The 17,181-nt window shown below is 34.9% G+C and overlaps 1 protein-coding gene across 1 annotated transcript in view; it reads right to left on the minus strand.

Moving 5' to 3' along the window:
- Positions 1-3,488: 3,488 nt before the first annotated feature.
- Positions 3,489-17,181, minus strand: part of LOC125651212 (uncharacterized) — a 33,519-nt gene continuing 19,826 nt past the window's right edge. The window contains exons 15-21 of the mRNA XM_056165880.1: positions 16,538-16,849; positions 16,383-16,438; positions 15,297-15,339; positions 11,811-12,098; positions 11,190-11,354; positions 10,490-10,777; positions 3,489-8,993 (exon numbers count right to left, since the gene is read on the minus strand). Coding sequence (XP_056021855.1) covers positions 8,770-8,993; positions 10,490-10,777; positions 11,190-11,354; positions 11,811-12,098; positions 15,297-15,339; positions 16,383-16,438; positions 16,538-16,849 — 1,376 coding nt within the window. The 3' untranslated portion in view covers positions 3,489-8,769. The remainder of the gene's footprint in view (positions 8,994-10,489; positions 10,778-11,189; positions 11,355-11,810; positions 12,099-15,296; positions 15,340-16,382; positions 16,439-16,537; positions 16,850-17,181) is intronic.

Genomic DNA, 17,181 nt, shown 5'->3' on the forward strand with positions numbered 1-17,181 from the left:
GTAGCACAATTCGTACCCATGGGAATTTAAACATTGTTGGAAGATATGATCACCAAAGACTGCAATAATATGTGAATGAGGAACTTCGGCATCTTTTTAAGGTCCATCGATCCTCATGTGACTTATCAATAATAATGGTTAAAAGTGCAAAAACTGTATTAATTTCCATTCAATATAGTTAAATTTAAACCATAACCATAGCAAATGTGTATGTTGCCACATTTTTAAAGATGTCAGACATTAAAAAAACGGAAGTATATGTTAACATCAGAAAATCACACATTTTCGTTGTACAGAAGAATTGAAATAGATAAAATTTTGTTGAAATGACAAATTTTAAATGTCAACAGTTTAAGAAAACTGTTAATTCATAAATATGTATAAATTAATTGTGGATATTAGGGAAATCATGCATAATAGACATGGAGTAGGAGAAATACCAGCATAGGAGTTATTGCCCTTGACAACATTTTTTTAATTATAAAGAATTGATTATCTATGGAAAATATACACTTTTTCAATATCAATAGTTTACCAATTTTTTTATTTTATGTAGTAAATAAAATTCCTATGAAGATATATTTCTTTCATGCGCAAAGTTTAATTTGATAAAGATTTTTGCAAAAACCTATGACATCACACGAGGATCGATTAACCTTAATGTCGACTTCAGAGTAGTTGTGCATAGAATCAGAGTGGTGTTTAACAATGGAATTTTTGAATGACCGATCACAAAATATGAAGTTTTTGTTAAAGAAGCAACTTTATGTCAAAAAGTCTAGTTTATCATGAGGAGTGGTTGTGTAAAGTGTTGAAAAGTCATGTTTCGATATTGATTAGCAAACAGTTTTTCGATTCAATATTTTTTGGGGAATATTTTAGAATCAACATTTGATTTATACCAATCCTGGCATGGGTTGTGGCACAATTCGTTTGAATTTTCTCCTTCACAGTAGTTAATATTTTTGTGAGGAGCAAACAAAGGGACTGGGTAGAACATTTACTGGATTCAGCAATGTATCTAAGTTTGTAAGGGTTGTTACCAATCCAGTATCGGTACGGTTACTCATATCCATTTGTCCCATTGACTGGGATATTAAATGTGTTTAAAACTAAACCATGGTTTTAAAGAATGTCATCTTTTGAAGGGGAAGTTGGAATTTCATAACTCTTGCAAAGAATATAAAATCAAGAGTATGGCAAATTTGGACCCCTGGACATTTCCAGTGGCGGGATCAGGTACCTAGGAAGAGTAAGCATCCCCTGTCGACCGGTCACACCCGCCGTGAGCCCTATCTTGAGGAAGAGGCACACGATCTGTAAATTTTATCTTCCTACTGTAGATTACTTCCTTCAATTCACAAGAATGTAACAAATGTGCATCTGATCTTCAGCCATTAGCCAAAATGTCTACCCAGAAAAATTCCTAGTCTACATTAACAACTCCAAGCATCACGATAAAAAAAAATCTTTCTGTAGTTGTAATAAAGAAATCCACTTATTCGGAACCTGTTTTCCGTCTATTGCTCCAATGGCATATTGGAAGTTCCAACAAGCTTCAAACTGCTGTGCAACTTCCCGCCATTCGTCTCGAATTATAGTACACGATATCACTTCATCACTGTACGCCTGGATGATAGCCTGGTAAAATTCTGCTATAAAGAGACATATAGTGTTGTGTGCCACTTTGAAGCCGTATATAAGACCCGGGCAGCAGTCCTCGCCGTAAGCCATACACCGAAGAGTAATGACAAGTTTTAAACCAGGTTTTAGGGCATTTCAGCACCAAGTGTTCTACGTTTTCAACTTCTCTGAAAGTTTCTGTTAGATTTGGGTTAAACCCTCAGACAATTCATGACTGTCTGCCAGAGTCAAAGTCTCCTCGTCTGAGGCCTAACCCAGTATCTTATGTGAGCTCTTCTTTTTCTTCTTTCCCTGTATTTCATAACATGGGCGATCGCAAGATGATTTTCAGCAGCATCTTCCTTCAACTGCTGCAAAAAATTCACGATTTTTGGCCTGTATTCTGAGCCTCTAACGGGCCATGGACATAATGTTGAATCTAAAAGAGCCAACAGAGGAATGATCCAAAACTGAACGACTACCAATATTTATAGTTATGTCATAAAAGGTCGCCTACATTTGTACATTTCCCTTAACACAATCGTCACAACTTCTCAGTAACTTGTGCAAATGTCGACTAGACTAGTATGAGCTTGTATATTCTCGTAGAAAAATTTCGATTCTGGAGAAATGTTGTACACACATTGTACAGATGTTGTCTAAAACTCGTGTTAAAAAGAAACTGTCGTTCGTTCTAACATCGTGTCAGTATGAAAGAGAACTCAAGCAGACGCCGAAACTGATGTCCCCATCATCAAAAACAATCGCAAATTCGTGTATGATTTGGCGAGATATAACTCGCCAGCACTCATGATAAATCATACCTCCAAATTGTGTCAATGGGATCGGGGCTTAAGGTTACATGTGACTTTTTTGTTTTCGAAAACTGTGAAATAAATAGTTTTTGTAAATTTATGGTTTCCAAAACAAGTTTAAATGTTATATAGTGGTAATATTTCCTGAATAGGTTTAAAGTTGACATTGTACTGATATCACTATTAGGCCTGGTTGGTTCAGTGGTTGCAGATGTGCAAATGCAAAGGTTACGATATCGATTTCCGATTGATCCACTTATTTTTTCCCCTTCGGTCTTTACTACAATAACTTAGTAATGCACATATATGCATACAACTTTCTGTAATGCATAAAAGTTTACTTTACATTTTACATACCATAACCAGACATTATCAAAGCAATCTAACTCTTGAGCAGACCTGGTAATACACCCTTTTCGAGTTTTTTTTATGAAATTAAGATGGAAGTGAATTGTACATGAAACGTCATGAAAAATGATATAATGTTGAGAAAAGTTGCATGTATTCTGAATGCATCATTACAAGAAACTGGGTCATAAAAAACTAATTGTTCACTTTTTTATCAATCAGAAACATGATACATAGCATCTTTCATTGCAAATGTGCAGTACCAAAATTAAATGTTAGATATATGTTCATCAATGCGTACATAAACTTCAAGAATTTGATAGTATTCCATGTATTTACAGTATTTGGCACAAGTAATTATTATGCAGAATTTCAAAGTAAAGTAAAATGAATTAAATATACATTATCTACAGTCAATATGATTATACATTCAATGAAAGGTGGAGAAAACGAACAGTGATCAATCTCATAACTCCGATAAGGAATACAAAATTACGAGTTGGGCAAATACCATATATTCAATCAAGCTATATCTGCAATATACATGTATATGAGTATAATCTCTAGAGATCATAAATAGAAGAATTGCCTTATTAGGTATGATCTATAAATCTTGGCAATATTGCTAAAATATTCAATAATCAAACACATAAATTATGTCAATGGAAATCTGTACAGACATGTGATATGGGTTTTTTAAAAATCTGTTTATCAAAATCCAGCTGCAAATGGAGAGTTTTATCTGATTTACTAATAACAATGTTCATATAAAATAAACTATCAATATCACAGATATATGTAACATTTCGTTCACTATGGTTTAATATGTATATACATGCACATGTACAATATACACAAGTATATGCATCAACAACACTTTAGAACATAAGATCCACCCCAAAATATTTGTTATACAATTTTATAAAACTATTTCTAATGTTTTAATATTGCTAAAAATCATATTAACCCCGTTTCATACATTTCATGTATTAATGACCGATTTACATTCTTGTTTGAACAAAAAATAGAAAATCGCAAGTAAACACAGCAAAATTTCACTTCATTTGATGCGACTAAAATCTTGGATATCCTATGACCTTAATTATTGATGAAAAAGAACTGAATGAAAATTCAGAAATTATATTTCTTTGCAGAATTTAAAGTTGCTGTTGTTTTGTTTTTGCTTTATTTTGTTTGTTTTTATAATTGTTTGCATGAATAAATTACATATGATAATGATTTCCGCATGCGATCTTTTTAAAATAAAACCCCCATCCCACAAACATTTTATACACTGTAAATTATCGGGATAATGTACAAATAACAATGTTCAAAATGGTTGCACTGTGTAAGATACAAACATTAAATTTTGGATGCAATAGTTAAAGCTGACATGAATTAATAAATAAGTACACCTTTCTCATCTTATCCGCCATATTTCTCTCAGGTAGCTTAATTTACTCTACCCGTATATACCCCAAATGTGATTGTCACACCTGAGTGATTTTTCTAGGTGGACTCGACCAGTGCACATCTCCGATAGTAATATATAGGGAATGCGAAACAAATAAAATAACATTTTAAAACATTATGCTTTGCTCAAAATTACAAAATATTTATTGTATACCTATGCAACATTCCGAAAGTTTAGATAATTTAGAAAAGATGCAAAAAAAAAAAGGAAGTTTTTCTTGCATACTTGCAAGTGCATGCAAGTATTTGCAGTTTCTTATGAAATACATGCGGAGAAATCATTTGCCAATTACAAACTGATAGAATGGAATAAGCAAAGAGCATAAAATAGATTATTTATATCAATTCTTGCAAAATACAGGTCCATGCCATATGCATAATATGTAATGCACATGGCATATTCGCCAAAAAAAACTCGTATCAAATCCGGACGTCTATTCAACAGGTATCGGAGATGTGCACTTACCGAAAATATTAGATTCTCTTTATTCTGATAAATCCACGAAACAAAATGATAAACTCCATTTGTATCTCGTTAGAACTTTACAACAAGTTCTCATTCCATTATACAGACTGCGACACACTTCACCCGTGCCAAATAGGGTGTATTCAATCGGGGGAGATGTCAGAGTCGAAATTTTTTCCTGTATTGAATGCTTGTCTGGTCGAGGTTTTGCAGTTTATAAAAATCGGAAATCTAATCATATACACCGATCATCTGGTTGGATATATTGCGTGCTCAATTCAAAATTTATCGATGATCATATACAAACTTGGATATACAAATAAGGGAATAATGATCGAAAATATACGTCTGTTTAAAAATGCGGGTATTACATTTGCAATCCATAATAAACAGTTGATTACACAAAGACACATATAAAAGGAAATGTATAAACGAAAATATAGTTTTATTGTTTCTTTGGGAACCACATAATTATTTACGGTCTCCGTATGTCCATATTCATTGATCAGGGCCGTAAATTACATGGAGGCGGAGGAGGCAGCTGCCTCCTCCAAACTTTTGAGCCAAAAAAAATTAAAATTTAAAGTTCATTAGAATTTATGTTGTTTCCAATAACTAAGAACATGATACCTCCCTTAAAAAGCATTCCAAATCTTTCTTTTAGAATGAGTTAGTCAAGTAACATCTTAGAAGGCCCTAGAATCAAGGATTTTGCACGAAACGTGTTCAGTGTGCACAAAATGTGCTCAGCGTCTGGGGGCCTGGGCGGCCCCCAGACCCCCGCCTAATTTCCTGCCTCCTCCAAATTGAAGGTTAATTTACGGCCCTGTTGATTGGACGAGAGAGAGAGAGAGAGAGAGAGAAGGAAAGAAAATTGATCACTGATATAATGGTAAGCTTACAAGCATTAAAAAATTTCAGCTATTTAAAAATTTGTTATTGACAATATATTAAAAACTTACAGGAGTTGATGCTTATAATTGAATTCATTACAAATTAAAAAAAAAAAATATCAGTTTGAACTGTGCATGTAGAAAATACTGACTTTGTATGTTAGAATAACCGAAAAAAGTAAATTGCCAAAAAAGTGGGGAGAGCAGACCAGCCCAGCCTCCCTGCCCACCCCAACCCCCTGTATACGTGCCTGAAACAACATCAATTCGTGTTGAAAGAAAGGTGCATATCTGCATTTCATTAAATTCCAAAGGAGCTCAGATTTATGTGTTCCCCTATTGATTATTTTGTATGCAAGATTCATTACCGAATTTAGAATCATGCTTTCAGTCAAAGCAGAAATAAAATCATTTTGAAGTACATCTAGTTTGAATGCAAATGTGGGGTTCCTTCTTTTAATTTCATCAGACTCATTTGAACCCCCTCCCCCAAACTATCCAGCTTTGTTTTTATTGATATCTAAATCGGCATATGAATCCGGATATAAATTATAATGTTTTTTCGTGATCATATAGATATCGATACTAGAAAATGTTGATACTCTTGCCTTTTGCATATCCTACTAATGCATTACAGTGGATTGACACTGTATCATATTAAAAAAAACCTCAACACGAATTTTACTGATTTATGAATACTAACATCTTATCGAATACATTTGAATTTGAAATTTCGACGTACAGCGGTATGTCTATTTTCAGAATATATCCATTGCGCCAGATCTCCGAAATGAAAATAATCATTATGGCATGTTACAGAAACGTTAAAACACACATATGCTATAGTCCTGCAATGCATGCATGCGATTTTTCTGAATACATGTATTTATGTATTCGTGAATGAAGTTCCTACGCTTAAAACTATCTTGGCCTTTATGCATTTTGTTTTGTGATTTTGGTTTACCATTCCTTACACTGTGTAAATGAAGTAAAACTTGGCAAAGGGTGCAATTCTACACCATACAATTAGTATGCATGCATGTGTTGAAAAGCAAAATGTACATGTAATAACCAGACATGTATCGTCATTTTTCATGGGGTGGGGGGTACAACAGGAAGAAAAAAATGGAAAATTGGATTCTTTAAAATTTCTTGCCATTCAAAATAATAATTAAAAAGATGAACGAAAACATCAATAAAATAAAACATAAAACCCAAACAAACCAAGATGTTTTATCCGATGTTCAAATTCCTAATGTGGGGGCAAAGGGTTACAAGAGTCTTTTATTTTGACTGTCTCAATAATTTCCCCCTACACTTTATTTTCTTCCATCGTTGGGGGTGGGATGGGGTGGTTAGAGTCCTCTACTACGAGTGCCTCATAATATCTTCATTTTCTTAATTGTGGTGGTGTGTATCTTCTACTATTATATCAGAACTTTCAAGCTGGGGTCAAGTTTGTGGGGAGGGGGTTGTCACCCAATATAATTTTTATTTGCATTACAAAATAACGGCCTCTCACTTCTGTCGGCGCGGGTTCGAAACCCGCTCGTGTCGGTAAGTGAGAAAGTTTCCCAGTTTACTTTCGGAAGGTCGGTGGTCTCTTCCCGGGTACATTGTATCTGGTTTCTCTCTTCCACCAACAAAAACTGGGCGCCACCAGATAACTGAAAAATTGTTGAGTGTGGCGGAAAACATTAAAAAAAAACCAAACAAACAAAATAACAAAAAATTGAATATTGTTATCAAAGGTGGGGGACAGACACTCTTGGCCCCTCCCCTTGATTCTAAGTACCTTTGTACTTGACCTTTGTTTTTGGGAGAGGGCCTACATATATAGGCTATGCCTGTTGCTCAATCCTGTTGAGTTTCTCAATAAAATATGTTTAAATAAAAAAAAAATTCTATGTGCTTGATAACTACGCATATGATAAACTCAATTATTACATTTTGCATTACTACAATTTGCATCCGACGCAGAATGTAATAAAGCAAAATGGCATAGATATATAAGATATATTAAACGCCGAATTAGCATTTGTCTTAATAAGAGCGCGATTATTACAAGATCATCGTTTGAATCTCTCTCTCTCTCTCTCTCTCTCTCTCTCTCTCTCTCTCTCATACACTCGTGCAGTGTTGTATATGCAAATTATCTATGCACAAACAATTTATGTACCTAAAAGATTTCCTGATTTATAAATCTGCAATACTCTGACAAGCAAAGCATACGGTATAAGGATTCATGCACAATACAGGGTAAATATTCTACTCTGATACTTCCCCTGATTGAAGATAGCTGATCGGCACGGGCTAAGTGTGTCGCAGTCTGTACAATGGACAATGTTGTTTACTGTTGGAATACAAATGGAGTGTACCGTTTTGTTTCATGGATTATGCTAATAAAGGGAGTTTTACTACTACTTTGAGTATTTTCGACAGGTGTACACGTACATCTTCGGTCCTATACAGATATTACGAGTAGACCCAGGTAAATAGTCATCCGCATTCGATGCTTTTTCATGGCGAGCATACATGACCATGTCTTCTTTATACGTATAGTAGCATTTATGTATTTGGATTTTGCTTGAAGTAAGTGTGAATGGTATAGATTTTATACCCTTTGCTTATTCCATTTCATCAATAGATCTAGATAATAGATGAAATATTTCTCTGCGTTTTTGTATAGTTTTGACGTATTTATTGCAAATGTACGCACATTCAAGTAAAGGAAAGGCATTCTATATTTATTTATCCAAAGCTTTTAGAACGATTTACAACTGTACGATTTGTTTATTGTAATTTTGAGCACTGCATGGTGTTTCAAAACGTGATTTCATTTCTTCTTGGTGTCCTGTAAAGTAGTATCGGAGATGTACGTGTTACCTGTCGAAGCTACCCGCACAGGTAAATCGAAGACACTGATGTGAAGTGAAGCGTAGCACAACTCGTCCCCTTATATACCATGCGAACCCTGATACATATAACAATAGAATATCCAACTAATATGGCGGATTAGCAAAGAAATATGGCGGACATATAGAATTATACTATATTTATTAATTCATGTCAGCTTTAATGCAAAAATAAGTAATTCTGTCACTCTATAAAATATATACATAATATATCATATATTGTTACATCGAATTCTTCATTCCACATGCTTTTGCCAAACCATCATAAATATCTGTCGACGAAATGCGTTCTCTTGGATATAATTCAGTAAAGTGTTTGCCCTTTCTTTCTGTTTCATTCCTGATGCACTGCTGCATCTCTGCTTAATGTGACTGGGCACATAGCGGATCTTTTCAAATGTTTCGTCGATTATGGATGAATAGATCTCCTCCGATACCGTTTCAAAATCCGGAAGTGTCACTGGTAAAATCAAAATTGTCATCAAAGGGATATCTTGTAATTGTTAGGTATTTTTAAATACACGACTACTAACATTTAAACGTTTGAATCTTCTAGTTGAATTTTGATTAAAACAAGAGGCCCACAGGCCTTATCGGACACTATTAGCTGATATTAGCTAAAATTCTCACTTGCCCCAAGAACTATATCTATAACACTTTTTCCATTTTGCATATATAATTTAAATTATAATATGTAGCAGCAGTATAAAACAAGATGTCTTTCCAAAACAGAAATACCGTGGGTATCCGGGTTACAATAGGTCCCCAGTACCCCCTTGTTTGTCGTGAGAGGCGACTAAATGGGGCGGTCCTTCGGATGAGATCGCAAAAACCGAGGTCCCGTATCACAGCAGGTGTGGCACGATAAAGATCCCTCCCTGCTCAATAGCTATAAGCGCTGAGCATTGGCCTAAATTTTGCAGCCCTTCATCGGTAATGGTGATGTCTCCATATGAGTGTAAGATTCTTGAGAGGGGTGTTAAACAAGATACCATCAATCAATTAATTAATCTTCTTTCCCTAAAATATGCATGAAAATATTAAAATAATGAGCAGTATATGCATGTAGAATTTATACAGCATCAGCAAATAAAAGAAGTCGTTCAAATGAAAAAGACAATAAATCATTATAATTTTAGCCCCATCTAGAACCAAAACTCCTACCCCTGGTCATAGAATTTACAAATTTGGTAAAAGGCTACATGCTCCTTCTAAAGATTTATTTAGTTTCAATTTAGTATCAATGATATTAAACAAAGTGTTACTTAATTAAATGTTTTACACAAGAATACTGTATGTCATATTTGGCCCTACGTTCAAGTCAGAACCTCTATCCCGGAGATTATGAAATTTACATTTATGGTAAAAGTTTTCCGACTCTGAATTTTTCTTACAGATATACATAGACAGAGAAGAAATGTTTTGAAAAGGGTCAATTTCTAGCAGTTTTTGCCCGCCCCGAAGGCTTCGGGGGTACAGAAGTATTGAAATTTACAATTTGCCCTTCTTGTCCCAAAGATGCTTCATACCAATTTTGAATATACATGTAATTGAAATGGTAGTTATTATCAAAAAATTAAAAAAAGGAATAAAAACAAGTTTCTACAATATTAATTGAAACCTAAATATAGAGGTTCAATCAATGCCTATCTTGTCGATATTGTACAGTGCTAGAGAGTATTGAAATAGTAATAAACTCAATACAATGAGTGTAGAAAGTATTGTTTCCCAAAACTCCATTTCTAGGCAATATTTTTTTTAAATACTTATCGAACACTAATACTTGATACAATTAAATATATGGTTTCTCGTGATAGCTCACTGCAATCTGAAGCTTTTGCAATTTCTTTACATGTACATTGTGCAACAACTTCAAAGAGTGTTCTAATTACATAAAATCTTGTGCTTTGTAACAAAATGACGAATTACAGTTGTAGTACTACAGCTAAATGATACCTGGATTTTTATTGGAAGATGTCTTGGTGTAATTTGTTTCGTCACAACTTTCCTCATGTTCACCCACAGAATTCAATATAACATCTCTTGTCACGTCAGGTAACTGATCGACCACATCTATTACGATGTTACATTTTTCTTCTCGACTTTGAGCCAACGTTTTATTGATTCCTTGCCCATCTATTACTTTCTGCACTTCTCTGTTCCTTAGAATCTGTGTCGGTTCCAGTTCCTCCAGTAAACGCTGCCTCTCCTTAGTACCTGTCCTCTTTTTTCCGATTTCTGGTTCTTTGGAGAAGAAAAACCAAATAATGGGACAATTTAGCAAAAATATTTTGATAGAGTAAATGTATCATCATCACTGTGATAAGATTCCCGATTTCTGGTTTTTTTAAAACGAAATAATGGGACAGTTAAGCAAAAAATATTTTGATAGAGTAATTCATGACTGTGATAAGATTCCCACGAGAAACACACTGCCATTCAAAAGTACAAAATATTTTTCATTATAGAGTATTCGTCTAAATATACTTAATTGTGGAATACCATTAAGAGTGAAAATAATCGGGGAGTCACAATACCGTTAGTATCTTTCGCACATTACAATGGAAAGAGAGTAACCGATTTTGTACATGTACAGTATTAATGAAATTAAATCTATATAATGTATCGATAAATAACCAATTTGCCAAGTCTGCACCTTTTCTTTTCTGCTTATCCTTTATCCGTAGAAACACTTTCGATCCATCTATGACCAACTCCCTTGCCTTTTGACGCACAGTCGACACCATTTTCTTGACATTATCTACTGTATTCCCTTCGTGCAGACCCGAGCAATGAATGTGAACAAATGTTTGTGCTCTCCCTTCAAAAGAAATTAATCATTCATAGAGTGTGTCTTTGTATTTAGTAATGTGTACTTAAGTTTACTGCTCATTTATAAATGCACTTTGAATATGAACATGTACTCATCAAGATGGAGAATATTTAGGCATCTCCAAATGTGACCCTCTGCATAACTTACAAAGATTAAACTTGACTACAGGTGTCAGATATGGAAAAAAAATCATTCGAGTTGTAGTTAGAAAAAATGATAGGAAATTGTATGCATGATTTATTTTTTTAAAAACCGGAAGAAAATATAGAGAACCATACTTGAAGAGTTGATTGGGTTTTGGGAGGATGTGATTGCGCCGATTAGCTCGCATTTCAACCGCAACCGAAGAATGTAAATTAGAGTTGTAATTTGGTTATATCAGGTGTTACAAGCTGGTAGTATCAATATGTCAACATGTTCATTGCATTGTAATTTCAAACTTACCAACTGTGATACATTTCTCACTACCGACGAAAATTTTCTTCACACCTTTGCGTGATACACCTGCTTGAAATTCATCTGTACTTGCCAGTGCCATTAGATCTGTTTCGGGGTTTCCTAGCAACACTCTGAAAACCACGGTTACAGACCCCTTCTCTAATCCAGCGATCATAATTTGACCAATATCTATTCTCAGATATTTGGCAATCCACTCTCGAAGATCATATACTTCATCCTGGCATTTCTCTAAATCATTTTCAATATAAAACTTTATGCACTGTTCCTGGGTTGCTGAAAAATACGAAAACATGTCTGGAATACGTATATAATATACATTTTATCAGAAACAAAGCCAATGTAAGTTGATTTAGAACTGAATGAAAATTGGAATATTATTCAAATGAAATATCCCTATTATGGCCCAAACTACCCTTTGCAAATTTTAATCTACACTACAATATATGTCAGAAAGCTTTCATGTAAATGTCAACTTCTTTGGCCCAATGGTTCTTGAGAAGAAGATTTTAAAAGTTTTTTCCTATATTTGTATGTAAAACTTTGACCCCCCCCCCCCCCACTTGTGGCCCCATCCTACCCCCCGGGGGCCATGATTTGAACAAACTTGAATCTGCACTATGCAAGGTGAAGATAACGAACAGTGATCAATCTCATAGCTCCTACAAGCAATACAAAATAGATAGTTTGGCAAACACGGACCCCTGGACACACCAGAGGTGGGATCAGGTGCCTAGCCTCGAGGAGTAAGCATCCCCTGTTGACCGGTCACTATGTCAGAAAGTTTTCTTGTAAATATCAGCTTTTCTGACTCAGTGGTTATTGAGAAAAAGATTTTAACTATATATTTGTATGTAAAACTTTGATCCCCCTTGTGGCCCCATCCTACCCCTGGGGGCCATGATTTGAACAAACTTGAATCTGCACTATGTCAGAAAGTTTTCATGTAAAAATCAGCTTTTCTGGCTCAGTGGTTCTTGAGAAGAAGATTTTTAAAGATTTTTCCTATATATTTGTATGTAAAACTTTGATCCCCTATTGTGGCCCCATCCAACCCCCGGAGCCCATGATTTGAACAAACTTGAATCTGCATTATGTCAGGAAGCTTTCATGTAAATCTCAGCTTTTCTGGCTTAGTGGTTCTTGAAAAGAAGATTTTTAAAGTTTTTCCCTATATATTTGTGTGCAAAACTTTGATCCCCCCCTTGGGGCCCCATCCTATCCCCGGGGGCCATGATTTGAACAAACTTGAATCTGCACTATGTCAGAAAGTTTTCTTGTAAAAATCAGCTTTTCTGGCTCAGTGGTTCTTGAGAAGAAGATTTTTAAAGTTTTTCCTTATATATTTGTATGTAAAACTTTGATCCCCCCTTGTGGCCCCATCCTACCACCGGGGGCCATGATTTGAACAAACTTGAATCTGCAATATGTCAGGAAGCTTTCAGGTATATTTCAGCTCTTCTGGCCCAGTGGTTCTTGAGAAAAAGATTTTTAAATGACCCCACCCTATTTTTGCATTTTTGTGATTATCTCCCCTTTGAAAGGGACATGGCCCTTCATTTGAACAAACTTGAAAGTCCTTCACCCAAGGATGCTTTTGGCCATGTTTGGTTCAAATTGGTCCAGTGGTTCTGGAGGAGAAGTCGAAAATGTGAAAAGTTTAACAGACAGACGGACAAAGAGCGATCAGAAAAGCTCACTTGAACCTTCGGTTCAGGTGAGCTAAAAACCGTAGCTCTCGTCCCGATAGAAAAACTTTTGTATTTATTTTGAAGTTCAAGTCCTCATCAAACCACCAATTTACCGCTTGCCTTAAACAGTTGTCTTTCCTATCTGAATGCTTTATTGACAAAAATCATTTCTAGGGTAAGAAATTTTTTATAAAGGCAATATAGACCAATGACCATTACATTGTTTATGGCAAAAAATATAATTATCACTACCTTAGCACCATGAATAATCAAGTCTTGATTTTTTGAAAGAAACTTAAGTCGAAAGTTGGACTTAAGTCTGAGATTTTGCTCAAATAGAAGAAAACTCAAGCTTAGGTTTGAAATTTTTCGAGAAATCTCAATCCAGGCACATAGCAACAGGGGGCCCCTCCGTTTTTGGACAACATCTTTTTTATTATTATTTTTACCCGCAAAGACCATTCTTTTACACAGTTTTATTTACTGACGATTTTCCTACAACCCACCACCTCATTCCTACTTTTTTGGCAATCGTAAAAGGTAGTGGAAATATGATTTTGAACCGATGACTTTAATCCATATACTAAAAGTTCAACCCCCCCACCCCCCCCCCCCCCACCCCATCTCAAACGATTGTAGGGTTTTGAGTTTTGGTCTGAATTAACTTGCCAAGACTTTTTATATAGTCTGGATGCTACACACCTTATGATACTGACATGTTTAGATTTGCATGTTTTCTACAACAAATGATAATGAATGTGAATGCTATATCTCAATTATAATGTGATAACGATAAAGGATGAATAATAAACCAGTAAAATCTTATATGGATGAAAAGTGGAGAATATTTATGCTTTTTAATAGAAAACTTTCAAATTCACCTCATTTAGTTTTAAGTTTTCGTAGAATGTTATCTATCGATTTTGATAGACTTGAACGCACGAACAGTCGACACTTAAACCTACTAAGCTACCCAGCTAGGCGATAAGAGTTAAAAGGGATACACGTGTATTGCTAATATTTATATTTTCATTCAAGCTTCAAAATGAAAGGCAGCCATTATTACGATGTATCATTCTTCCTTAAGTGATACTACTTAATAAATCGTTTATGATATAAATAAGTCGTTAAAGTGATGTCACTAAATGTCAAATGATTCCAATATGGTATCCCACGATATGTGATTAATATGTTGATGTAAACGCTCGGTAACGTGTTATGGGCAAGGCAAGACATTCTGGAGGTGTAGACGTTAGGACTTTTCCACTTATAACACCTGTTTGACTTCCTGTTTATTTAATTTCCACCCGGTCTATCCGTTAGAAATCAATAGAGGGCAACTGAATGCTTCCCTGCTGAGCAGATTAGAGTACAACTCATGATAGTCAATGTGTAATTAACAATTTGTTTGTCAAGGAGGGTACACGTAACTCTAATGGCCACTTACTGTACCTGATCAAGATATAGGGCTCACGGCGGGTGTGACCTGTCGACATGGGATGTTTACTCCTCCTAGGCACCTGCTTCCACCTCTGGTATATCCAGGGGCCCATGTTTGCCCAACTCTCTATTTTGTATTCCTTATAGGAGTCATGATATTGATCAATGTTCGTTATCTTCACCTTTCTTAATAGTCTGTATAAGGTTTTGTAATTGTTGCTGACTTACCAATTTCCAAAACTTAAATAATATATCTATGGAAATGGTAACTAGAATTCATCGTGAAGTACCTGCTTGATATGTACTTTATGATATACTATAACATCTATAATCATTCACTAACCTTTTTTATCTGTAACTGTTTGGTACTTTCCAACCCCTGCTCTCTAAAAATCAAATGCATTTGACAGCTAAGGGTGGAACGATGCGTAAAAGAACATCAACGGTTATTTATTTATCAAATAAAGTGAACCAATAAAATCTAACTTTTAGCCATATTGATATACTAAACAAAAATACAAATTCTGTAAAATCCCAAACATACAATATGTACATATAGATATAATGTGCGTACAAGATGAGAAGTGTGCACACCAAATCGGTAGGTCGTGGTTCCATGATCTAACAAATCTTTCTGTTTGACATACAAATTACATAATAATTTTGTTTTCATGATGATTTATTCATATATATCATTTCCAGAGTGCATGATTTGCTTTATGGATAGTTCCATGGTTAAAGAAACTGATAGTTGTTGGGAAAAGTCTTAGAAATTGTCTTATGTTTCCGCAAAGCTGATAATATTTCAGTAATGTTTCAAATGAATATTGTATTCTTTTTTATATTCTCATACTATATAGATTTCTTTTGTCAATGTATGTGTTAAAGATGTAAAGATGTAATGATTTATGAAGTTAGTGTGTGTGTGTGTGTGTGTGTGTGTGTGTGTGTGTGTGTGTGTAAAACTTATACGGTACCAATTTTGATGCACCAGATGCGCATTTCGACAAATCATGTCTCTTCAGTGATGCTCAACCGAAATGTTTGAAACCCGAAATAACTATGAAGTTTTAGAGCTATTATAGCCAAAAACAGCGTGCCAAAAAAGTGGAGTCAAATTCGTCTAAGGATAAGAGCTATGCGTGAGGGAGATAATCCTTAATTTTGAAATGAATTTCTAAATTTTATAACAGCAATTAAATAAACATCCGTATTTTTAAACTAGTAACGAAGTACTTAGCTACTGGGCTGTAGAGACCTTCGGGGACTAACAGTCCACCAGCAGAGGTCTCGACCCAGGGGTCATAATGTAAAATTTATACGGTACCAATTTTGATGTGTTTTTTTGTTTTTGTTTTTGTTGGGGGGGGGGGTATTTTTTTTAGTTGTGTACTAAACGTTTTAAAGATATCATTGTAAATAATTTTACCTTCAAATGAACCTCCTCAATTACTGTTGGACCTGCGTATTCTTCTGTTTTCTTTTCTACAATATTACCTTAAGATATCAAAACATACTAATTGTTTTCTCCCCATACACAATTTCAAGACTTTTTTTTATACATGTACATTTTTTCACATTTACCCGGCTCATACACGACTTCTCCGTTAATGGTCACTTTGAATACTCTGTGAGTCAGTCGTCTGAATAGCATCACTCGGTACGTGATGCTCTTCAGTGACTTCCTGTCCGAAAATATCGTCCTCAAGTTCGGAATGAACGTACTCCGAATCATGAAAGTTAGTATAATGCTTCCTTTACGTATCCCAACAAGTATCATGTCATCTGCCTCTACTCCAAGAATATCAGATAAAGCTTTGCGAAATTCCTCAAGATCAGCTTTATTATATTTGCTAATATCTGAGCATTTGATGTGAAATTCAACTTTCTCAAAATCTGCAAAGTACAGAAAAAAATTATTTCGCAAGTGTGTTATTGATTATTAGGCAAGAACTTGAAGTCAAGTAACAACCCTGAGCTTCGGAAAGAAATATTTGGGCACATGATTACAATTTCAATAAAATAGATTAAAAGTTTTAATTGTGGGGTCTAAACATTCTATCTGGAGAAGAAAAGCACAATTTTATTACAAATTCACCCAGAATAAACATATGGCTATAAACAGTGTTTGAAAATAAATGCTGAGTATATATTCTTTACAAACTGATGACTTTATACAAGTAATGTGGAGTGTCGCGGTGGCTCACAATCGGAACATCGCTTGGACT

The sequence above is a fragment of the Ostrea edulis genome, chromosome 5 (assembly GCF_947568905.1).
Source record: "Ostrea edulis chromosome 5, xbOstEdul1.1, whole genome shotgun sequence".
In the NCBI taxonomy this organism is placed as follows: domain Eukaryota; kingdom Metazoa; phylum Mollusca; class Bivalvia; order Ostreida; family Ostreidae; genus Ostrea; species Ostrea edulis.